Source organism: Sciurus carolinensis, chromosome 10 (assembly GCF_902686445.1).
Source record: "Sciurus carolinensis chromosome 10, mSciCar1.2, whole genome shotgun sequence".
Lineage (NCBI taxonomy): Eukaryota > Metazoa > Chordata > Mammalia > Rodentia > Sciuridae > Sciurus > Sciurus carolinensis.
This window is the reverse complement of record NC_062222.1, coordinates 71541794-71567281: the sequence shown is the minus strand read 5'-3', so window position 1 is coordinate 71567281 and position 25488 is coordinate 71541794. Positions and strand designations below refer to the sequence as shown.

Below are 25488 nucleotides of genomic sequence, written 5' to 3'. Positions count from 1 at the left end.
AAATGAATTAGAATGAGTTTTACATGTTAATAGTATGAATTAACTCAATTTAAAACTCAATTAAAATTCTCAGTCAAAAGAGCCCTGGATTTTTAGAGGACATTTAGTAGTATAGAAAGCTTCTCCTAAAAATTAGTTTTCCTTCCAAAAGCACATTGCTGCTATTTAAAGCATCTTTGAAGTGTCACATGGAAGGATGTTGACATGCTCTCCAGGAGAGCCCACCTTGTCTCTCCTCAGGATTCATGTGTCATCAGCTAAAATGGGGGCTCAAATGATGGTGTGTGTGCACATGTGCATGTGTGTGTCTGGATTATTTTGTTTTTAACTAAGATTCATAATTTTTTAGTAGTAGATTAACCAACAGATATTTCAAGTGCTCAACACATGAATCCCAAGAAGTTTTTCAATGTCCAAGCCTTCTGTTACCTGCTGTAAAAACATTTAATGCTATCAGTCTTTGGTTCCATGCAAGATCATTGCTTTGAGAACAGGACCAAAACTTCATGTTATCAGACATCTTTCTCATACTATGCCCTTTATTATTTTTTCTACAATTTGTAGTTCCCTTTATGGAGGCAAAAGCTGTGAGTTTAGAAAATAATTTGACTGCAGGATTCTGGTTTTATGATCATCTTCCTAAATCTTTTGTAATTGTAACTGTCTTGTTGAAGCTCATTTTGGCAGTTCTTTAAGTAACTTATTTTTGTGTGTTTTCTTAGCAGCATACTTAGTTTTAAGAGAAAGAGCCAATTTTCCCCTTATTTCATCATATGAAGTTTAAGCAAAATAAAGTAAAAAATTAAAATAAAATTTATAATAACAAAAATAAAGTATTATTGGTGACAAAGCAAAACAAATATAGACATAATTGAAGCTGTATACCCTGCAACCTAACTGTTGCCAAAGTTCTTGGATGAAACAGAAGGTTTTGCACCAGTTGCAAGATTTGGTGTGCAGGTGCCTGGCAGTGTGCTTGCTGAGAAAATAGAGGTGCTGACTCAGCAGATGACAGGACAGAGAGCTTACAATGTTTTTTTCCCAAGATCTGTGAAGATTTTAAAATTATCAAAGATGTGGCATATGCTTTGAGTTAGTGTTTATGTCATGGTTCCTAGATTAGGTGGCATGCTCAAATACAGTTTGAATGCATTTATTCCCAATATCCCCGTCCTCCCCTTCTTTTTCCTCTTTAGGAAACAGTGAGCTTATATCCTTTCCAGATACACAGCATTGCTCTTTCAACATTTGCATCTTTAATTGGCCCATTTGGAGGCTTTTTTGCCAGTGGATTCAAAAGAGCTTTCAAAATCAAGGTATGTGTTTAGATTCTGTTATTAGCGAACATAATTAGTGACTGTATCTTGGTTAGAATTTGGTCTCCTATAGGTCTACATTAAGCCCTTAGGCAAAAATTCATACCTCTAATTTGTTTTAACTTCACAAAAATGCTGCCTGACTGGTCTGAGTGTGTTCTTTTTGTTAGGTTTTGGCCATGCCTTGTTAGTATATTTTTAAGTATCATGTCAGCCTCTTACAAAAATAGCATGTTCCTTTAATGTTGGTATAAACACAGAATCTCATTCTTCCAAGTGTTCATCCAAAAATCTAGCCATCAGTTGCCTGAAGTTTAGTGTTTTGTCAGCCTCACTTTTGAATGAATATGCAGAAGAGCTGTTGGATATGTAACTATCATGAATTTGTTCTGTGGGACCTAGTTTGCTCACCCTGCTCCAGATACTTAAAATCACCCGTGTTTGATTAAGATAGATCATCAGTAAGTGACGCTGTTGTGGTCTCCTTCATGTGGCGTCACTAAGTCAAGGTGGAATGTGTGCCATTAGAGGTTAGTGAGTAGGTGTTGAAAGTGGGATGAATCTGAGTAGAGGAGGACAATAAATCCTGCAGAGAAATCTAAGGCAGCCACACAGGATGAGTATCTTGCAAAGGCTGCTGACCATCCACAGAGTAGGGTTGGGTTGCTGTGCCTCTCTTATGCTTCACTGGGTAGGGAAGAGAAGGAAGGAAGGAAGTTGGCAAAAATTAACCGAAGAGTTCTTCAACAATTGTTTTAAACAGGTAAATGTTATATTTAAAATGGTATTTGTTTTAATCTTCTCCAGTCCAAGGGTCTTGTCGAAGGGTGAGATTCTTTTTGCATGTCTGAAATGAAGGTATTATTGTGGTTGGCATTTGTATGTTTTTAGGTTGCTAGAGTGAGCTAGAACAACAGTTAGTTATTTCCATTTCCTGGGTGCTCAAACAAGTCACTTTGCAAAGGCTTACTACACATCCACTCAATTTGGCCATTTAATGGACTAACGTGTCCCAAACAAGCCAGCTGCTTCAATTTTCTTTTTACCCCAACATTAAAAAGAAGAAGAAGAAATATTTATCATAGGAGTAAAATGTTTATTTCCAGAATAAGAACTATTAGAATAAATATGAGTTAGAACCAGTTGTTCCTCTGTCAACCACATTAAAATATTTCCCAAATTGCTTCTGGTTAAACAGAAGGAAATTAGATTAGTAATAGCTGATAAAATTTTTATTTAGAAAAAGTTTCATCAATGAAAAAAAGTTAGTGCTAGATTTAATTAATGATTAATTAGTGTTATTTCAAGGTTTTGGGTCAATTCAGTAATTATTCTAAAATGAGCACATATTTGAAAGGTACAGTTTTAATCTGTTGGAAGTAGCAAAATAAATTTGTAATTAGTGAGAAAATTTAATAGTGTTTTCTTTATAGACTATGATGCCATAAATACATTTACAGATAAGAATTTTATACTTTTTTCCCCAAATTTGTTAATGTATTTGTTTGTTTCTAAAGGATTTTGCAAATACCATTCCTGGACATGGTGGGATAATGGACAGATTTGATTGTCAGTATTTGATGGCCACTTTTGTGCATGTGTACATCACGAGTTTTATAAGGTACTTTTACATTTTAAACTTTCCATTACTTGATTCTTTTGAGTTTTCATTTTCATGAACATTACATTAGTTTGAATGAGTTAACTTTTTCTGTCATTGATAGTCTGTCATATCAAAGTGAATGGTGGCCTCTAGAGCAGTAGCTCTGAGGAGTATGCTTAAATTGTCATGTTTTACATATATTTGAGCAAGCTAAAACAAAAAAATAATGCAAAGATCCACCCAGGTTTGAGTCCCCAGCACTGTGGGATTGCGGAAATAATGTAAAGATCTGGTTAATGTGGTTGGTATTGAATTTGGAACATCGAGAGATTTAATTTCTTAACTGTGGTCTTTGCGATGGTTATGAATACCAAGAGTTAAAAAGGAGGAGAACATAATTCATTCAGGTCACTGATTATTACTTGAGTGTCTGTTATGTGTTGTAGAATATTCTAGACATGGATGTAGCAGAGGCAAAATCCAAACCCAGTGGTTGTTCTCAGAGCTTCTGTTGGGAGTTTGGAGAGAGTAGGGTCAGAGGTGGACAATAAGTAAATACAGCTTGTTAGATGTTGTAAGTGCCATGGAAAAAAACCAGAACGGCTGTTCCACGGGTTGGTGGATGGATGTTGCTGTTTTATATAGTGCAATTTATTCTTGTTATTAAACCTTAATGTTTGAATTTGCCCTAAAGTGTCAGTTTGGGGTGTGAAGGCTAACTACATCCACCACATGTTAACTTTATTTTTTGTGGTCTTTGCTGGGTAACACTTAACTAATGTTATCTGAGTCACAGATAACATGGGTGTCCCTTACAAAATTGTTCAGAGGAAATCTCATAGAGATCCCTGAGTACATTTTTCAAATATATACAAAGATATATTTCTTACCTACTGTAAGAACTTTTGTATTAACTTTCTTTTTTACGGGGGGCGGGGGTTTAGGTGAATGGGGAATGTTGCAGCCTTACTAGGATTTTTTTTTAGCATTTAAAAAAATTTGTTCTAATTAGTTATACATGACAATAGAATGCATTTTGACACATCATACATAAATGGATATAACTTCTCATTCTTCTGGTTCTACAAGATGTAGGATTACACTGGTCATGTAATCATTATGTGCACATAGGGTCATAATGTCCAATTCATTCTATTCTTATTCCTACTCCCACACCCCTCCTTCCCTTCACTTGCCTCTGTCTAATCCAAAGTACCTCTGTTCTTCCCAACACCCCCACTTGTGAATTAGTATCCACATATCAGAGAAAAAATTTGGCCTTTGATTCTTTGGAATTGGCCAGGTGCCCTTCAACAGATGAGTGGATAAAGAAAATCTGGTATATATACAAAATAGAATATTACTCAGTCTTAAAGAAGAATGAGATTATGGCATTTGCTGGTAAATGGATAGAGCTGGAGAATATCATGCTAAGTAAAATAAGCCTAACTGGGATTTTAGCAATTTCATTACTCTTTTCAAAGAATCAACTTCTGGCTTTGTTAATTTTTTTCATAATTTATTTGTTTTGTACTTCATGGATTTACACTTTGATTTTCATTCCTTTTTTTTTTAAGGTTCATTGCTGTTCTTTTTTAGCTCCTTAAGATAAAGCCTTACTTTTCAATTTTTTTAGGCTTCTGGTCTAATATAGCCATTTAAGACTGTAAGCTGCCTTTTCTTTCTCTCCCTTCTATAAGTTATGACATTTGTATTTTCAAAATTCAGTTATGAGGGGCTGGGGCTGTAGCTCAGTGGCAGAGTGCCTAACTAACATGTGTGAGGCACTGAGTTTGAGCCTCAGCACCACATAAAAATAAATAAATAAATAAAATAAAGGCATTGCGTCCATTTAAAAAAATTCAGTTATGAATATTTTCTGTTTTCCAGTATTAATATTTTCTTTGATACATGGTTATTTAGAAGTGTATTGATTGGTTTCCAAACAAATGAACATTTTCTCATTTTTCTTCCTTTATTGATGTTTACCTTAATTCCACCGTGTTCAGAAAACATTCTCGATGATTTCAGTGTTTATTTTTTGAAACTTGCTTTATGACCATATAGCATTTCATCTACTCTAGTTTGTTCTATTCATACATGAACATGTAAGTTTTGCAGGTTCCGAATGTAATTTTGCATAGGTTAGGTGAAGTTTAATTAAATCTGTATGAATATTTTACTCTCTTATTTTGGGGGCAGCTTATTCTATCAGTTACTAACAGAGCTTTGTTAAAATATGCTGGGATTACAAGTTTATCTATGCCTCTTTCTAATTCTGTCAATTTTTGCATTATGTATTTTGAGCTTGTATTGTATATTTAGAAATTTAGGATTGTCATATTTAGGATTGAATTGATCCTCTGTCATTATATAATGCCCATCTTCACTACTTGCCTTAATGCCTATTTGTTAAATATTAGAATAACCACAGCAGCTCTTGGGTTGCGTATTTTTTGGGTTCGCATGGTATTTCTTTGTCTATCCTTTTATTTTTAGCACCCTTTTATCCTTATTTTTAGTGGTTTGTTTCTCTTTTTTTCTAATTTTTGGCTGAATTTTTTTGTTTGGGTCAGTTTTAAGTTTTTTTTTTAATTTATTTCTTTTTGTAATCAAGTTGACAATCTTTGTCTTTTTAATTGGAGTATTTAACCTATTTGCATGATATCTTTTTGCTAATATATTTGAATATTAGGCATTAGTGGTAAAATTCTTAGGCTTCCTTATTTTCAGAAAGTTGCAGCTTTATAGGGCATTAACTCATACTCTTTAAGAAAAATGTGCTCTTCTTTCAGTAGAGAGAAGTCACACTGAACCACGTTGTCCACCATCTGAAAGTAAATATTTAGACAATTAGAGATGCAGCAATGGTGCCAGGATGCAACTGGCTGGAGCACCTGCAGGCAGGGGTTAGCATTTAGCTGAACTCACTGAAATAAAATAGACTTCCTTTTCTCTGTGGGCCCTACTCTGGGTGTGTGCTATGCAGCTACTAAATCTTTTGAAGAAATATAATAAGCCAAGGTATGTCTTGACTTGAACCACCTGGCTTTGAGAGGCATTTGGCCACAGAGCTTTGGCAGATGAGCTGAGCCACGTGCAAGAAGGTGACCCATGGGATGGCCGATCTGGGCTGTTGTGCACTTTTTTATATCAAAGATTGCCAGACTAAGATTTCCTCTACTCATCCTCCTAGCAATAGTACTGTATAGCAGATATTTCTTTATTGCTGGGATTTCTACTTCCTTAAACTCTATTTAAACAGTTCTTATTATAAAGTACAAATTTATTTACCCACGTAAATGTCTCAGAATTTGGTCCCATCCCCCATCTATTACTTGGTCTTGCTTTTTCTAATTTGATTTTCCTTAGAACTCTCCAGAAAAAGTAAACTATATTCTCCATTTCCTCTTCAAGTGGACAGTGAAAGGCACCAAAAAACAAACAAACAAAAAGCAACATATTAAAATTTGAATTAGATTCATTCCTGACTGACTAGTGTTTTAGAACATAGGTGATGTCTAGTTTATAAATGAATTGAATTCTAAAGTCCAGGCAGTGGCAGATCTCAATCCCGTGACCACAGTAGTGTCCCAGAAAGGCACAAGTTCAGAGTTCTGTCCTGAATCATCTCACCCCAAGTGCACCACAGAAGAGGCTAGCAGAGGGCTGGGGCCAGGAGCTCAGAGGAGTTCACCCAGAAGGGAGCCCCTTGGACAGGGAGTGCTGCATTGGCTGTGTGTATATGTTGCAGAGCAGGGCTCTGTGTGGTGACATTCCCCCGGCAGTTCCTTGGCTCCTTTCCAACCCACGGGGACTGTGGTGGGTGGTGGGTGAGCAGGGCGGGGCTCTTCTCCTTCCCATCCTCCTTTCCCGTAGATCAGATAACACTTTAATTTTGCTTGTCACATTGGACTTTGCCTCAGCCTTTCTTTGAACTAAGGCTCCAGGTAAGGACTTCGGTGCTGTGCACAGGACATTTGGGTTCTGTCTCTTGAATATCCGTAGTTCCCCGGGGATATTTCTTCATCAAAGTAGCTTTTACTATCTGGAAGTTCTTTGAAGCTAAAAATTTAAATTACATCTTTATGCCCTCTTTTTGGTTTACCCTTGGTCTACCAGGTTCCTCCTTACAAAATTGTTTTTGTGTCTTATTTAGTGTTAGGATTTGTTATCTATCCCCACTTCTTAAATCAGGTTGCCCTTTAGAGAATTTTTATAGATTCTAGTTGTTCATGCCTAAATTGCCTTATATCATCTTGTGTTTTGTATTTGTGCATTCTTTCCATATTTAGACTGTATGCTTCTCAAAGAAGACTAGGTCTTATTTTTTTTCCCTCCCCTTGACAAAGACATGTAGACATTAAACTGAAATAAAAGAACTGCTTCAGTTCTGTAAAGATTGCTACTCTATTTACTCTTAAGGAATGGATTATCTTATATTGTGGGTATGTGGGAGTACTTAGCTCTACTAAAGCCCTGTAAATGTTGTCTTCTCTACCTTATCTTTAGGGGTCCAAATCCCAGCAAAGTGCTCCAGCAGTTGTTGGTGCTTCAACCAGAACAGCAGTTAAATATATATAAAACTCTGAAGACTCATCTCATTGAAAAAGGAATCCTACAGCCCACCTTGAAGGTATAGCTGGATCCAGAGAGGGAAGGACTGACAAGAAGGAATTCTGCAGAAAAGCACTGAGAGATGAAATCTTGTAACTGTACAGAAAAATGGTTGAAAATGCAATAGATTGAAGTTTCACAGACATGAATGTTGGTTCTCTGAAATTACTGTGAATATTTAACAAACACTTGATCTAAGTTATGAAATAAGTAGCAAATTGCCAGCAAAATGTCCTGTACTTTTTCTAAGATGTATTTTCTGATGTTAACTTCCTTCCCCTTACTTGCTGGGTTTCATAATTTAAAGACTTGTATTTTAAAGAGTCAAACACTATAAAATGAGTAAATCGAGGATGTCTTTAAGATTGCACCTATCAGTGGGATCTTTTGCACAAATATTTACTTTTGCACTTGGAGCTGCTCTTTGATTTTAACAGAATATTGTTTGTAAGGCACACTGGGAAGTTAGTTCTTCTCATAGTCTGAAGTATTTTCTAAAGGGCTGAGTTTGATGGGGGAAGAAATGATTGTCTACTTTTCTTTACTCTTTTTTTTTTTTTTTTTTGGTGTTTTGGTGCTGGGGATTAAACCAGGCCTTGCACATTCTAGATTCTAGTCAAGTGCTGTACTATTAAGTGACACTCCAGCCTGATTGTCCACTTTTCAAAGAAGTACTCATTTGCCAGGAGAAAGCATTCTGCTTTTAGGTAGGTTCAAACTTCAATAGAGGGAGGATGAAATTTCTGCCATTATTTGTATGTTAGAGAAAGCACTTCACTTCTGATAAAATTGTCTGGAAAAACACAGCCTTGCAAAAATTTTCCAAAGAAACAGAGGATATTTTTGCCTGAAGAACACAGTGTTCAGATCCTCCTCCACAGATGATCTCAATGGGGGTTGTAGTTCAAGAGGCAGCAGAAAACAGTGTGTGTGACCTGGGCCCCCTCTCGGTCGAGTCCTCTGCTTTTCCTTGTTTCCCTTGAACTGATTTCACCAAGGTGTGTAGTGTTGGGCACATGGCAAGATCAGCACTCGGGGCAATGAGTAGGGGCAAGAGCTGAAGCAGAGCAGGGCAAGAGTAGGAGGCCCCGATCCTGTGATTTGGATGCCTGCCTCTAGATCTCCAGTGCAGCCCTTCAGAGACTTACCTGAGAAGAAGGCCAAAGACTCAGTCCCAAGCCGACTCCCTGGTTGTGACTGACCTTTGTCGCATTGTTCTTTTTCATCATGTCATAAAATCCGAAGACATCAACTGATTGTTTTTTCTTGTAAGAATGAAAATCAAGCAGAATTGATTACCACCAGAACTAAAAAAGCACACAAATGCCAAACCTTTCCTTTGGTGGACTGGACACTGTAAACAAATAAGAGTAAGTTTCTTATCTGTGGACACAAATAAGCTCCTATTCCTGTGTGCTCTCTACAGCCATATTTAATGTATTGAACTGTCAGCAATAAACCTTCACAAACCGCCCAGTGCTCCTGGTCAGATGTTCAGAGGGGAGAAAGAGATATATTTTAAAGAATGTTTTGCTAATGAAAAGAGTAAATATTTTTGTTTAGATCAAAACCCAATTTCCATTATTTTATATTTCCATGCTACTGCTATACCTAAAACAAAAGACTGTAATTATGCCTGGGTTCTACAAGTGAGCCATCGCTGTCAGCCTCATGGTGCACCACAGGACGGAACAGGATAGAGCTGCAGGCGGCACCAAGACCCTCAGGTTTTGATCTGGCCTGCACTTAGCTGATTTACCACTGCTGAACATGTCCAGTCAGCATTGTGTCACACAAATCCACAGAAACTAGAGTTGGCACTGAAAGGGTTTTTATAGGAGGGGATGATCACTTTTAAAATCAGGCCACCTACATATCAATTTTCATTATCTTGTGCTTTTATTTCCCCCACTAACAACCCCAAATATTGATGATTAAAAATGTAGGATACCACAATTTAGAAAATAGAATGAAAATTTTTTGTGATAGGAATTTACATAGAAAACTTGACAGTTTGCGCAAGTAAAAATGAATCTCTCCACATTTTTATTTGAAGTACTTGATGAGGCATGAAGCATTGCAAGACAGAATTATGAGAACATTACTAACTACATGTATTACAAAATCAATATCATTATAAACAAAGTGTGAAATGAAATATTCGGGGTCACAGTAAAAGCTTTTCTCAAATATATGTTTAGATTTTGGTGTACATTATTCTATATGTAAAAAAAAATCCTTAATTTTAACAGAGCTCTAAAGATTAACCTTTTTAGTGTACTTTTATAGCATGTATATTCAAACAATATATTTTAGTAGAAGATTGCCATAAAACCCTGACTTTGGTCATTTTTGTATTTGCACTGGGAAGAGGGCTTAAATTCCAGTGTAGCGATGTGGTGGTGGAAAAATGGAAGGCTTGGAACTTCTTTCACAGCGGTGGCCAGTCTTTCCAAAGTGGCTGTTGGAGAAGGTGATCCAGTGTACTCATTGCTTGACTTTTTCACCTGTGGGATGTGATGTTTCCTCGCTGCTTTCTCTCTTGTGGTTGGTGGTGCATATGCAGTGACTGAGAATAAAAATACCACCCCATCCCCCTTTTCATTTATGGTATCTCTTCATTTGCACTTTGGTTTGAACAAAGATAGTGTCACCTTGTTCACAAATAAGAACAAGGTATAAACAGTGTGTATAGACTGTATATAGGTGAAAGTTATGTCTGTCAATCAGTTCTCTGAATCTTTTTATTGAAACTGAGATAGGGAAATAAAACTTAAATCACATTTTGACTTTGTTGTGATGTTTTCTCATTGAAGCAGAGACATTCTTTCATTGAACATGTTCACAAAGTCATGACCAGTGTGCAGAAGTCATGTATATAATTCCACCATTCACACCTACAGTGACATCTGCAAGGAGAGAGAGGACTCAGTTCTGGTGATGGGACAGCTGTGTGTCTTCTTAATAGAAAGGATACTGAACTTCTGTGTGCCAGAGTTTGTCATTACATACTTGTTTTTGGACTCTGAATAATGTTTGGGACTTAAAGTTTTATGGAGACCAAGTGAGGCCTGTTTTGATTGGTCATTGTGTTCCCAGTGTCCAGCACAATCTGCATGCTGTAGGCACTCAGGTTTCTGAACCATCTAAAGGGCTGGGAGTTAAAAGAGAACTGTGCACAGTCCCACCGTGTCTTGGACAGTCCCCTACCCGACCCCAGTTACATTTTGCATAGCTCTATGGTGGACTAATTAGGTGGTTTTAAGAACTCAGGAAAACATTTGAAAGTGCCTTGATTTGTGTCCAGCCTGGAGTAGCTGATAAGTAATACCGAGTTTCCTTCTTTCTTCCTATCTGCTCTTCTGTTGCTCATTTCCAGTGGGAAGGGACAGATCAGGAGGACTGAGCAAACAAAGGAGCCACCACTTTGGCCATGGCTTTCTTAGTAGGTGGTGTTCTTGATTGGTGGACAGCTCACCAGTTCACTTCAACCAGCCTGGAATCTCTGCTCCAGACTTCGTTCAGGAATGGAGGAAAAACATCAAAACTTCAAAAGTTCTCTGCCTACTCACAGAGGCAGAGAGAGACAGATGCAGATGCCATATGATATAGACTGTGACCAGGGTGACAACAGATATATAAAGCCCCAGAAGCTTGGGAAGGCAGGAGACAGCCATCCGACCTGCATTCAGAACCTGTTTCTTCACAGTCAGACCTCTCTGTCCCTTCCTGAAACTTAACGTTTAAATTTATTCACCAAGGAGGGACTCCAGGCAACCTATCGAGTAGCTGCAAATAAAAATCAGGTCTAGTCCATTTAACCAAAACAAGATGATGTCCTACTGTAAACTTGTCTTCATGCAGAGAAGTGGAGAAACTTCTTGACTTACTGAGTAAACAGGAAAGGCCATGTAGAAAAGGTTGATGAATGAAACACTTGTGATGATGTCAAAGTGGGTTTCAAAAGCAGCCAGGAGAATCTAGTCCAGTTCCCTAATGGGTATAAAGATATGGGGAGGAGGCTAAAACAAGATCCTATTGTCCTCTGTGGTGAGAGAATGGAATGTCACACTGCTGTCAATTTGCAACACACATGGGACGTGACTTCTCTCTACTGTGTCTCCTACTTGAGTTTAATGACTCCAGATGGTTTTCTGTTCAAATGTGATTTTAAACTTCAGATGGGGCTTAGGAAACTGGTAAGTTTGGGGAACATTGTTGAATCATCTATTAAATGTATTCTTCATTGGATTTACTAAATCTCAAGTACTTGTGAAAAAGTGGAAACAAGAAATTTCAGCTAGTCCAGATAAAGGCACTTTGGAATGGTTACAAATTCCTTGTGTTTTCAACAGCTTCATTAAAATATAATTTACATACTACAGCATTATACAATCATCTCACCAATTCCAGTTTTGAGAACATTTCCTTGGTGCCCATTTACAGTTAATCCCCACTCCAATTCCAAGTCTTAGGCAATCACTGATCTATTTCTGCCTGTATAAATTTATCTTTTCTGGACTTCACATATAAATGGAATCATATGGTGTGGCGAGTTTTTGTATCTTGCATAATGGTTTTGCATACATTAGTACTTCTTTCTTTTTATGAATATGGTATTTTGCTAATCCATGTACCAGTAGATGGACATTTGGGTTATTTTCTAGTTTAGGGCTTTTATGAAAAATGTTATGAAAATTTGTGGACATGTCTTCATTTCTCTTGGATAGATTTCTAGGGGTAGAATTGCTAAGTTCTGTAGTAAATTCATGTTTAACTTTTTTTCATATTGAAGTTAGAATTTAATTCAAAATATGTGAATAGTACTTAATAGCTTAGAGGGAATGGTTTCATATCTGACAGCACTGTTTTACATCTCTGAAAGATGGGTTTATTCTTTTTTCATGTTTAACTTAAATAACCAAAGTATTTTCTAAAGTGGTTAAACAGTCTTACATTCTTATTTGCAGTGTACAAGGGTCCTACATTCTCTACACCAAAACCTGCCATTGCCTGTCTCATAAGTTGTAGCCATTTTTGCTGATATGTAGTGGTATCTTACTGCAGTTTTAGTTTGCATATCCCTAATGGATAATGGTGTTGAGCATCATCTCATGTGCTTATTTGCAATATGTACATCTTTGATGAAATCTGTATTTGTTTTTTGTCCGTTTTAAAATGGCACTTTTATTGAGTTGTAAAAAAAACTGTGTATATTCTAAGTATAAACCCCTTATCAGATAGATGAGTTTTTTCAAATATTTTTTGCATATATTTTCTCTCAGGCTGTGGTTTGGCCCTAATTTTCTTAATACTGTCTTTTGTAATTTTGACATTTTGATGATGTACTATTAATTGATTTTGTCTGTCAAGGACCATGCAAGTAGCCTCAGGGCTGGCCAAGCATGTTAGGGTCTCCAGACTCTCTGGGTCTGTGTAGTGCCTGTGCCAATGATGGAATTCCAGGCTTGTGGGCTGTGAGCCCTCTCACTTACTCTCTGCTCAGGTTGCTACTTCCACTAATATCACTGAACGTGGGCCTCAGCCACTGCTTCGAGGAGAGTGAGCCTCTTCGACTGCTGGAGACATCACCATCTATTCTGCCCTGGATAAATCTCCACACCAACTGAGTTTACAGCGGAAGGGAGGAGACCTGGGCAAGGACTCCATGAACTTCCAGGCGGGTGGCATGGTGTTTTTGTTGTTGTTTTTAAACCATAAACATCTCTCATGTTCTTGTTTACCTTTCTCCCATTTTGTGGATGCTGTTTGGAAGAGAAGATTTGCTGACCTCCTTATTCAAGTCCCACCTTGACAATTCTATTTTTTAGTAGGAAGAGAAGGGACAGATTCTGACCCAGATTGGACAACCTCAGTTGAGGAGTAGCAATACCGCCGTTTACCGGTGACGAGTTCTGCTCCTTCTAATGTTGAAGATTGAACACTAGAGAAGCACGCCAAGGCAAGCATATTAAGCAGGTTTTATTTAAAGATAATAATACAGACTTCTCCCAGCAGGAAGAAGGGGGCCATGGCTGATGTTCTAAAGTCCCAAGAAGTGAGCGCACCCTACATCTTTTATAGGTTAAGGTCTCTTTTCTCCAGTTCTCTCCCCCTTATCTCTCCTTCCTGCCTAAGCGACTAGGCCTGGTTTTGCATTAAGTGAGAAGCCATGGGCAGGAGAAGGGCCAAGTTGATTCAGCCAGGCAAGGACCCAGGGGGCATTAATTAGCAGCTCCATGCTTGCAGTCCTTGATAAAGGCAGGTAAATTTGGTAATCAATGGGCTCTGGAGATCCTTGACATTCCATTCTTCCAGGGGCAGTCTCCAACTTCCAGAGGCAGATGGCTTCATGGCTTCATTTCCTCGATTTGACCCGATCCCCTATTTCTACACTAACTACCTGTCCTTAATTCTGGCTTCAGTAGCACCCACATGTACACAGTAGTATTAAAAATAAATAAAGCCAGGGCCAAAAGGGCTTGGTAGAAGTTCTAAGTGAACTGCACTGAAGTGAGGGAAGGCAAAGGCAAAAGGGCTTCATGCTGATCTTTGGTCCCCACCATCTTTTTCATAATCGGTGGTACTTTTTGGCACCATAAAGGTGCTTTATTTCTAAGGGCTCTCAAGAATTTCAAGAGGTAAGTTTTATTTGAATGTAATAAATGCTCCTAAGAATGTTTATTACCACCATCCCCCAGAACCCCAGCATTCCCTGAAGAGTGAATATCATATGTTCACTAAATATACGTCCTATGGAACTGCCTTTGAATTAGACATCACCTTAGTACCTAGGTAACCAAAAGCTCAGTCCTTGTTGCTAATGCCAATTCAATAACAAGGACATGGTTTTGAGAAGCACAGGAGAAGCACAGGGGACTCCTGTCCCAGAGGCTGTGATTCTGCCCTTCAGGAGTAACAGGGAGGTTTTAAAGAAGCTATTCAAAGGCCACATTCCAGGTGTGCCCTGACAGGGGGCCCCAGGGCGCCCTGATGGTGTGTTAGGATTCACTTGTTAATCTGGGAGATACTCACTTCCTAGATCCTCAGGCAGGTATCTCCTGTGGAGCACAGATAGCTCAGGGTAATCTTGTTCCCTGCACCCAGGTTAGGGAGGGGGAGAGGGAGTAGTAGAGAAAAGGAAAACTTCCCTTTTAAAAATAAGCCTCAGAGCTATATTCAAAAGGTGAAAGACCACCATTACATTTCCCCACTGTCAATTTCTATGGAAAAATGGGGGACGGCATCTCCAAGCTGCTTCCTGCTGAGAGAGGGCAAGTTAAGGGGAAGTGATTCAAAGTCCTTGTTTTCTGTCAGGTGGGGCATGAACAGTTAGTAATTTTCAGCATCACAGCAGTCCAGAGGTCCGTGGTGGTAGCTGGGCGGTGACTGAACAAGGTACACATAGGGCAGGGATCATGCTAGGACAACAATGAACAAGACAGTAAAGCATTACTTTTTTGTGAACAATTAATACAAAAGCAATTCGTATTTCAGTGAGTTTCTGAAACAGGAGAGACTCATGTCTCTACAGTCCTTTGTGATAGTTAAGTATTAGGCACTCCCATAAGAACTCTCCCTTTATAGCCTCCAGCTTTACTTACTTTTGGTATGGCTGACACAAGTGTACATCTTAAGTTACATTTTAAAAACCCATTTTTTTTTCCTTTTAGTTCTTGTAGGACTGTGCTCAGGGTATACTCTCCTGCCAGATTTTTAAGAACAAGCTGGTCAAAACTGACCTGTTCCTATCCACTCTTAAGAGTCAGCTGAGATTCCTCAGAGATCACTCTTGGGGACATGGGCAGAGCCTCCTGACTCCCTTAGGTTTCCTTTGTCAGTGGCACTATGTGCCAGGATGGATCAGGTTAGGGTCTTGATGACCACATATGGCTTTTCTTGGAAGCATCAGGCATTTCACTGTCCAATGACTCTCCTCTTTGCAGAATATGCACTGGTTGGCTTCCTGTTCTCTAGCATCCACTTGATCTCCCTGATTGGCAGATCAGGTGACTCACCAGAGTTTCAGAGCCCTCAGAGGGGTCCTGTCATTGTCTGGGTCCTGGTTGACCTTAGAGGGCAAGGGCCAAATACTGGCTGCTTTTTTCTTGGCCCTTTTACTTTCTTGACTTTAGTCTCCAAGTTTTTGGTTTTAAACACCCAGCAAGTCAGTTTCACTAGTCTTAAAGAGGGAGTAACAAGTTATAATTTTGATGTCTATAATTTTACAGTTATTTACCCCTCATATTTAATTGGAGTCTGTATTAGTACTGGAAGTTAGTTTTACATCCTGTCTGTCCTCTGTAGATGATGGCCTATTATCTCAAATTGAATCAGGTTGTTATATTAGAAGTTACACTTCTCTAAGGCACTAAGAGATAACCGTTTAAATTTCCAAGGAAAATACAAAATGAAGTTTGTGTAACAGCTATGATCCAAGAAACATAATTTTTTTTTTTTTTTTTTTTTGTAATCCCAAACCTTACTTAGTGTAATGGACCCCAGATAAGGTTTTTTTGGTTTTTTTGTTTGTTTGTTTGTTTGTTTTTTCCTCAAATGTAAGGGCAACCTTGTGAGATTAAGCATACCAGTCCACCCCTTTGCCCCAGCGTGGTGGGAAAATGGAAGTGGGGGTGGACCCAAATGGAAGTTACAAAAAATTTGGACTTAAGGACTAAAAGTACACAGCCAAATAGAAAGTCATGGGCCAAGCCAACATCCTTGGTACCTTCCCAACATCTGTACAGTATAGATTCCAACACCAACAATTAGACTCAACACTTTTAATGTCTGTTTAGCATGGACTCTGATGCCCTTATCCAGAAGCCTGAACTAGTATACTCAAGTGGAAAAGCTTTCCACCAGTTTTCCCCTCACCTCACAGAGAATTCCACCTTTTTTCCCTCTCATTCAAAACTAATTTTATTTCTTTTATTTTTGTCCTGTGCCACTATCCATGAGTTTCAGTCTTTGAACCCATGAGACAAGAACCCAGAAAGAAAATAAGGCCTATAGCTCACATAGATTTCATTCTACAGAAGCAGTGAGCTTAGCCCTGTTCTCAAACTCTGATTTTATTCCCATGGCAAAGAGTGGCTGGAAAGCAGGGTAGAGGCCAAGGTCCTCTTTGCCCATTTCTCTATAGACCAGGCAGCTTTCCTGGGATTTTCCTTTTTCTTTGTCTCAGGACTGGTGTCCCTGACCCACAGCAGGATGATTTGCAGCTCCTGGGGTCAGACTGAAAAGTAGTACTCAGACTATCAGCACCAGATTGAAAAGAGGAAAAAAAAAATTTTTTTTTTAAATCCTCCTTTCTTGTCCCGCTACACTCACACGTTTGAGGGAGCACTGTTTTGCATCTAGTTTAGTTTTTGCCTGTTAAGATTCATTATGTAATTGCATACATTCCTGTACATTCAAAACCTTTCACTTATTTTTATCTCTGACAGACCAATTCCCAAGTGCAAGATTGTACAATAATTCAGAAAATCACCCAAAGACCAGATTGTTGCAGTAAAACATCATCTTTTTTTTTATACCTATAGGTGGCCCATTCAGCCAAGATCTTTCCCAAGAAACAATCTATAGGATCAACACAGTAATGCCCATGTATTACGGGGCCAGAAACAAATGCAAAAACAAAAAACACAAACAGAGAGGATCCCTAAACCATGGCTGACAGAACAGATGGGGAAACTCCCCCAAGTTCCCAACTCCCACTTAACCGTGACTTCTACATCAGCGGTGCCACAGATGTCCCCATGAAAAGGGACCAGGTGTTCCCACAAAGGGGAACCAGATGTGTAGAATCAAGGGTCTTGGTGTGCACACCAGAGGAGCTTACTGAATAGCCAAGGTGTCATGACTTTACTGCATTCAGTTTCCTTTTTCTCAAAGTAAACGAAGATGGAGCAATCCATATAGCGCAGGGAAGGAAGATAGGAGTTCCCAGAAGCAAAGGGGGCTTCCACAGCTGCTGGGAGTCCCTCAGTCCTTCCCTTTACCTGCAGGAATAGCTCCTCTGGCTTGACCCAAGACACATTCACCTAACTCCTAACTTTTCAGAAGTCAGCTTTCAAAAAGTTCACTTTACATCCTCAGCATGGAAGTGCAGTTGCTTGGAATGCCAGGCCTGCCCAAGAAAGCCAAAGTGGGGGCTCCATCCTTGTCCATGATGCCAACTCAGTAAGGAGGACAAGATTTTGAGATAAAGGAAAAAGAAATTTTATTGCTTTGCTAGCAAAGGAGAAGCACAGGGGACTCCTGTCCCAGAGGCTGTGATTCTGCTCATCAAGAACTTGGAGGTTCTATTCAAAGACCACATTCCAGATGTGCCCTGTCGTGTGTTAACATTCACGTGTTGATCTGGGAGATATTCACTTCCAAGATCCTCAGGCAGCTATCTCCTTCCTGTGGAGCACAGACAGCTCAGGGTAATCTTGTTCCCACCTCCAGGTTAGGGAGGGGAAGGGGGAGAAGAGGAAAAGGAAAACCTGTCCCTTTTAAAAATAAGTTTTGGCTATATTCAAAAGGTGAAGTGACCACTGTTGCACCTAAAGTGATAGATACACTTCCTGCTCTACAAACAATTACTGGTTTAGCTGGGGAGATATTATAGAAGGTGCTGTGATTGTGTTTTGCCATCTGGGCTGGAGCTGAGGGAAGAAGGGGAAAGGGGTGCCAGGAAAAACCCAGGAAAGACCGAAGTCTCTGGTGCATTCCGGGGCTGCTAAGGCAGCTGTCAAGGTCAGCTGCTTTCTTGACAGACACCTTCAATATAGTGTGTTAAAAAGAGGCTGACATTGTAATAAGAACTTGGAGGCATCCCAGAGAGTGTGGGTGGAGGGAAGGTGAAGCTGAAGCCAGAATTGGGGACAGGCAGTTAGTGTAGAAATAGGGGATCAGGTCAAATCGAGGAAATGGAGGCCATGAAAGCCATCTGCATCTGGAAGTTGAAGACTGCCCCTAGGAGAATGGAATGTCAAAGACCTATGGAGCCCATGGATTACCAAATCTACCTGTCCTATCCAGGACTTCAGGCAGAGAGTTGCTAATTAATGCCCCTTGGGCCCCTACCTGCCTGAATCCTCCCTGTGGCCCTTCCCCCTGCCATCTGCCACTTATCTTTTTTACTATGTCACTGGCAACTCCTGAGACTAGTCATGTAGGCAGGAAGGAAAGATAAGGGGCCCAGGGCAGACTAAAGAAACCCTAATCTATAAAAGATGTAGAGTGTGCTCATTTCCTGAACATCAGCCATGGCCCCTTCTCCCTCCTGGGAGAAGTCTGTGTTACTACTTTTAAATAAAATCTGCTTAATATATGCTTACCTTGGCATGCTTCTCTGGTTGTTACACTTCAGCACCTGAGGAAGCAGAACTCGTCACCAGTAAACGGCGGGATCAAAGCCATAGCTTCTTTGCAAAACAGGCTGGCAGTGCCTCAAAAGATTGCTATCTGGTCCTACAGTTTCACTCTTTGGAATCTCCCGAGTGAAAACATTCATCCACACAAATCTGTACATGATGTTTACAGTGGTAGAATTTACTGTTCACAATAATCCATTACATGGTGAGTGGATAAATAATATGTGGTACATCCATACAGTGGACTGCTGCTTGGCAGTAAAGAAGAATGAAGTACTGATATATGCTACAATGTGGAGGAACTTCAAAAATGTTAAGAGAAGTAAGCCAGCCCCAGAAGACCAGATACCGCATGATTCCATACCTGCAAACTCAGGAGAGGCAAATTTATAGTAGACAGAAAAGCAGATGAGTGGTTGCCAGGGGCTGGGGTAAGAAGTTTCTTTTGAGGTGAGGAAAATGTTCTAAAACTGAATTGTAGTGATGGTGGCATAACTACACAAGTTACCAAAACACTGAATTTCATACTTCAAATTGATTTTTATAGTATGTTAATCACATCTCAAAGTTGCAAAAATATCCCATTGAAGAATCTGCAGTGGAGGGATCTGGTGAGCGGGGAGTTTGGGGAGAGTTTTGCAGGATGGGGTGGGGAAGAGTGGTCACAATGGAGATCCCACAACAGATTTCACTTCTCCTTGCTGGGTAGGGTTGAGAGGTGGGGGCGGTTAGGTGGGAATTTGATCCTCTATATGAGGGAGAGCAAAATGACTGGGGCAGTGGGCAGTGCACCACATGGCGACCAATCAAAGCGGCAGAAAAACTCCCCCGACCCTTACGTCCACCTATCACTCAGCAGGACCCCTGCCTATTCCAGTCTATAAAGATCCTGGGCAGCTGGGGCGACTTGCGATTTTCTCTGGCTCTCCACCCTGACCTGTAGGGGTAGGGGGCTGGGAACTTCCCCGGAGCCAAATTCCAATAAAGCTTGCTTCGGCTGCTTTCTGCCCGCTTTTATTTGGCCACCAGCCCTGCCCTGGAGCTTACAGGGGCTGCCCTGGAATATTCCAGCCTCCCAGGTGGGCTGGACTAGGGGGGCTTTCTTTTATCTGGGCTGTAAAAGAGACCATACAGCTTCTCTGGTGGAGTCAGTGGCACGAGGTTCTCTCTGTGGCAGGGAGAGTGTGTTGTTCAAGGACCAAGGAAAGTTGGATGTGTCAGACCACAGCCCCGTGAAGGTTTCAGACACCGGTGTTCAGGCACGTGGTACCTGAAAGCTCCAATTCAACACAAGAAAGATGATTTATGATTTCCGCAAAAACAGATCGCCTTAGAGTTGAGGACAAGTCACGGGCTGCCTCTAGGGAGACACCACGAAGAACTAATCTAGCGCATGTTACTGTGGAAGGTGCTCCTGGGAAGAAGAGCAGAGAGGGTGGTGACTGGGCACTGGGGCAGGGAAGTGCAGGTTGGTCAGGGGCCTCACTTGGAAGGTGACATTTGAGAGACTATCTGAAGCAGGTGAGGGAGGAAGAAGAGCACAGCTGGGCCAGCTGGAATCTTTCAGGCTGCGGGCACAACCAGGGCAAAGGCCCTGTGGCAGAAATGTACCTGGTGGGTGTGGCAGGTTGAACTGAAGACAGAGAGGTGAGGAATGGGGCAGGGTTTAGGTGGAAGTAATACAATCTGTGTTGTTGCTGCCATGTTGAGAATCGACTAGGAGGCAACGGCAGGACAGAAATCACAACGTCCAATTCCCCAGAGGGTGAGAGTGCTGCTCAGAATTCACTCACAACACTTCACAGCAAATGGGAAGTCTGGGCAGGAGCATCCATATTTAAAAGGAGGAAGAAGGAATCGATGTTCTGACATCTACAGAAGAAAGGCAGGCAGGCGAGAGGGCGGGAGAAAAATTTAAAAAAAAGACCATGAACACGGTCTGTCTGTGAGGGAAAAGAAGTATGGGATAGAAGAGAACTTCCTGGGGAGACTTTATATGATATAAATGAATAAGAGTGTGAATTCAATACAGGATTAAAAATGAGGAGATGATGAAATAGCAATGACATGAAAATAAAGACTGCAGAGCTAAGAAAACAAATTGTGGAAGAAAGTTGCTCCAGCTGAGTTGAAAATGGTAAGGAATGGAAGAAATGCTGAAAATTCTGTCACAGATGCCTCCAGGAAGGCATGACTATTAGCTAGACACTTCTCAAAGAGGATAGACCTGTCATTTTGCTCAGGGCCCAGCTGAATATGTAGCGGCATGAACACAGAAATCGCTACATTAGAAGAAACAAGAACCCAAACATCTAAATGTGGGGCTTTGAACTTGAGACACAGACTATTGCTATTGGCACAACTTGGTGTCTTCCTTTTAGCATAATCAGACTGAAATGACTTTTAAGTTTATAACCACAGGCTGCTTAGGTTGACCCTTGCTCCATGATGTATTCTCTAGAATCAGTTTGTAAAGAAGGACTTTTTTTTTTTTTTTTTTTTTTTTTTTGAGCAGACATAGCACGTGTCCCAGTGATTTTTCCTGGTGCTGTGGACAGAACTTGGGACTCACACATACTAAGCATAGGTTGCAGCACTGAGCTACGCCCCCAGCCAGAAGTAGCATTTTTAGGTATTAAATAGCTTTTGTTTGAAGTCTGTAGTAGTGTTTGAGGACAAGATCACAAACAGGCTGTTTTTCCTTAAATAACTGCTCTGTCCTGGAATGCAACTCACGACCACTGTGCCTTTGTTGAGCATTCCTGCTCAACAGTGATAGCTGAAGGTCAAGGTTGAAGTACCAATGCTTTCTCTCAGTAAGGCAGGGTGTACTCATGCATGGATGATACTGAACTAATCACTTTCACTGTAGTCATCAAAAAGGAAACGGGGGAAAGCAAGCTGGGAGCTACCTGTAAAGGGCATGGGCCCAGGGAAGCTAGGAACAGAGCTGTGAATTCAACGTGGGGAAGGAGAACCGCTCCTTGAACCCTTTTGGGTGCCAAAGGAGGGCCTGGGCTTGATAGACTTTCCAAAGATCTTCCCGCCCTAGTACTCTGTCCTGTTTATCTGGGTGAAGATGAGCTCCTGCTTTTTGGCTAGCATCCAGCATTTGTAAGAGGTCTCAATACATCATTTATGTCCATAGTTTGAAATTCACACCATAATGTATACTCAGGCACTATCTTCCCTATATGTATTCCCAGATGTAATCCTTATATATAACAATTCTCTGCGGGCAGGTGTCATAATACAACATTTTTATTTGAGCAAACCCAGATATGGAAAGCTTAAATCACTGACCCAAGTTCACACACAGGGGTAGAACAGAAACTCAGGTCTCAGACTAATCAGTATATACTTGTTAGAACTGTGATATTAAAATAGTATTGTTTATTTTACTTTATCAAAAGTATAGAGACTTGACTTAGTAATGTGACTTTAAAAAGCCCTCCTTAGATACCTCAGTACCTTAGAAATGTACTTTTTGTCTCTAAGACTTGGAGCTGTGGAGGTAATGAAGGGTGCAGTCACCCCATCTGTCCTGCGTGACGGGTCTGGTCTTGTGCACCTGGCAGGTTTCAGTGAGAGCTCCAGGTGTATGCTTAGGAACCTAGTTACCAAATGCAATTGCATGCATGCTTCTTTAGTTTAGGGAACATCTCATGCATCTTCTTCCAGGACCAATGGTTCTTGAAATCTAGACTGCTAGAGATTGAGACCTTTCAGAGGATCTGCAAGATGAAGACTGTTTCCATAATAATACCAAATCTTGTTTACATTTTCATTCCATTGATGTTTACTGTTGTGGAAGAGCAATGGTAGATAAACTGGTAGAAACCTTGGTATGATGAATATAGTGACATCAAACTGTTAGCAATAGTAATCATATTCTTCATCACCAAGCACTCTCAGTAAATAAACAAATGCCTGCTTCACTTAAGAGTTGGGCATGGTGGAGCATGCCTGTATCCCAAAGTCTCCGGGGACTGAGACAGGGGGATTCCAAGTTCAAAGCCAGCCTCAGCAATTTAGTGAGATCCTGTCTCAAAATTAAATATGAAAAAGGGTTGGAGATATGGTTCAGTAGTACAGTACCCCTAGGTTCAATCACTGTACCAAAAAAAAAAAAAAAAAGAATGTTCTTGGAGAAGCATTAAAATTTGTATTGTGTTCCTGAGCTGTGAGTGGGACCTGACATATTTTTGAAAAGCACTATTTTTTACTGAAGAAGCAACTGACAGACTATGGTCCTGTGGCAGAATGTTCTTGACAACTGACAAAGTGAGATTTTTATTTCAGAAAGAAGAGTAAGCAGCACTTAATTGCCAATGATAAAATTTTTGATTTTAAGGAAAATTAGAATTATTGGAAAATGTATATCCATCACTATATAAGTTAGAATTTCCTGAGATGGCTGTAAAATTTTAATACATATAATGTGATTTTGATATTATATAGTCAACATTTGGAAGATTCGCATACACTGCAGTAGTAGTAATGTAGTTCACTGTTATAACATTTGTTACCAATATGATGCTATAAAATTATGGTCAAAAGACACAAAGTACAAGACAAACCAGTAGATTTTGGTAGAGTATGAAAAGTTCATTAGTCTAATTTCAGGTTCTCTACAGCATCAATCTTTAAAAAGTTTAAACTATGAAACAGTCTAAAACTGGTAGGACATGATTATCTGAAAAGGTATTAAAATATGCCTCCTTTCCAACTACTTATCAATGAGGCTGGATTTTCTACATATGCTTCAATCAAAGCAAAGTACCAAAACAAATTGTAGAAGTATATACTGGAATCCACCTGTCTTCTATTAAGGTAGACATTAAAAAGATTTCCAAAATTATAAAATTCCACTCTTCTTGCCAATGTTTGGAAAGTAATTTACAGAAATATGTAATTGATAAGTATATATAGTGGTTTTATCATTTTACTTTATATATATATATATATAATATGTAATAATATGTAATCTTATATCTCTGCTTTAATGTCTACAATGACTACTGATGAATATAAACCCTATAAAGCTGTTCGGGGTCCTCATGTTTTTTTTTTTTTTTTTTTTGGTGCTGGGGATTGAACCCAGGGCCTTGTGCTTGCAAGGCAAGCACTCTACCGACTGAGCTATCTCCCCAGCCCCCCTCATAACATTTTTAGGAACCAGAGTCCAAAGACCAAAAAGTTTAAAGTGGCACTACCTAAAATGCTTGCCATGGTCTCAGGCAGGCATTGAAAAGGCCCTGAAAGGAAGCTTCAGGGATTCCCAAGCTGGCGAGAGCTGCAGCCTGTCTTCATTCCTACCAGAGGGTTCTTTGAGTTACTATGCCGTCTTTGAGTGTGATGGCATGGCTTGACGTCATCTCTAGCAAGTCAGAAGAAACAATAAATACAAAAAGAGATTTGCAATGGGCAGGGGAGGATGAGAATATTTATAAAGCAAAAAGGCTAAGCAACATTGGGCCAATCCCATGAAGCCTCTGCTGTTCCAAATGGGCAAAAATGAGGCATGGGGAGGAAATTGTGTTGAAAATGAGAAGCAAATGGTTGAAAAGACTTATTAAAGATCGATTGTTCAAACCTTCTAGTTTTCTACCTTCTATTTATAGAATTTCTGCATTTGAGAATGTCTGCCATGTCTGTTCTTATACAACCCTTCTCAAAGTCATTGAGTAATAATGCAAGGAGACATGGGAACTGCCCAGGCCTTCTCTCACCATTAACTTTTTAAGGAATTTACTGTGGTTTTATTTATTTACTTATCTGGCACTGGAGATTTAGCCCAGGGTTGCTTTACCACTGAGCTACATTCCCAATCCTTTTTAAAAAAATTTGAGACAGAATCTCACTAAGTCGCTGAGACTGGCATTTAACTTGTAATCCTCCTGCCTCAGCCTCCCAAACTGCTGGGATTACAGGTTGCACCACCACACCTGGCTTCTGTGGTTTTAGAAGTGCTTGGCATTTATCTTCTGCCACTTAAGTGAAGCAGAATTGATGTGCAATTTGTACACAATAGCTTCAAATTTGGAACTGTTCAACCTTAAAATGAACTTATTATGTTTAGAAAGAGGAAAAGTAAAATCATCAAAAATAGTCTAAATAAACTTTGTTGTTAAATCTTCCTTTCCTGGGAAGGCTATTTGAAAAACAAATAAAGCAACAATAAAATAGGTTGTGATTTCTAACACTAAAGACCAGCTGACAAGAGCAGCTGCTGGACTTTTCACAATCTGAGGGGTTAAAGAGAAAAGAGCCAAAACCATGAAAAAAGGTCTTTTTTGATAGGCTGAAACTTGAAGATCATGTCATTCAGAAGCCACTGGCTTCTTCCTATTGCCACTCCCACCATGTCATCGGCCATGGCAATTCAGCACAATTGGGGAGCTCGGAATGTAGGAAACCGGTTTTTATAGATGGCTCAATCCAGAATTTGAACTTGAATTCTGGCAATCAACGTCTCTGCAATCTTACATGGAGCCAGTAGAGATATTCACAACAAGGAAAATGCTGCATGAAGTTTAGGAAATTATTAAACCTCATTTTTGTTTTTCTCTGAAGAACTGACTTT

The 25488-nt window shown here is 39.8% G+C and overlaps 1 protein-coding gene across 1 annotated transcript in view; it reads left to right on the top strand.

Annotated features, from left to right (window-relative positions):
* The window catches only part of Cds1 (CDP-diacylglycerol synthase 1), a 70627-nt gene extending 60308 nt beyond the window's left edge, over nt 1–10319 (top strand). Inside the window, exons 11-13 of the mRNA XM_047566719.1 lie at nt 1197–1316; nt 2834–2937; nt 7432–10319. Of these exons, the coding sequence (XP_047422675.1) occupies nt 1197–1316; nt 2834–2937; nt 7432–7561 (354 nt within the window). The 3' untranslated portion in view covers nt 7562–10319. The remainder of the gene's footprint in view (nt 1–1196; nt 1317–2833; nt 2938–7431) is intronic.
* The last annotated feature ends 15169 nt before the right edge of the window (nt 10320–25488 follow it).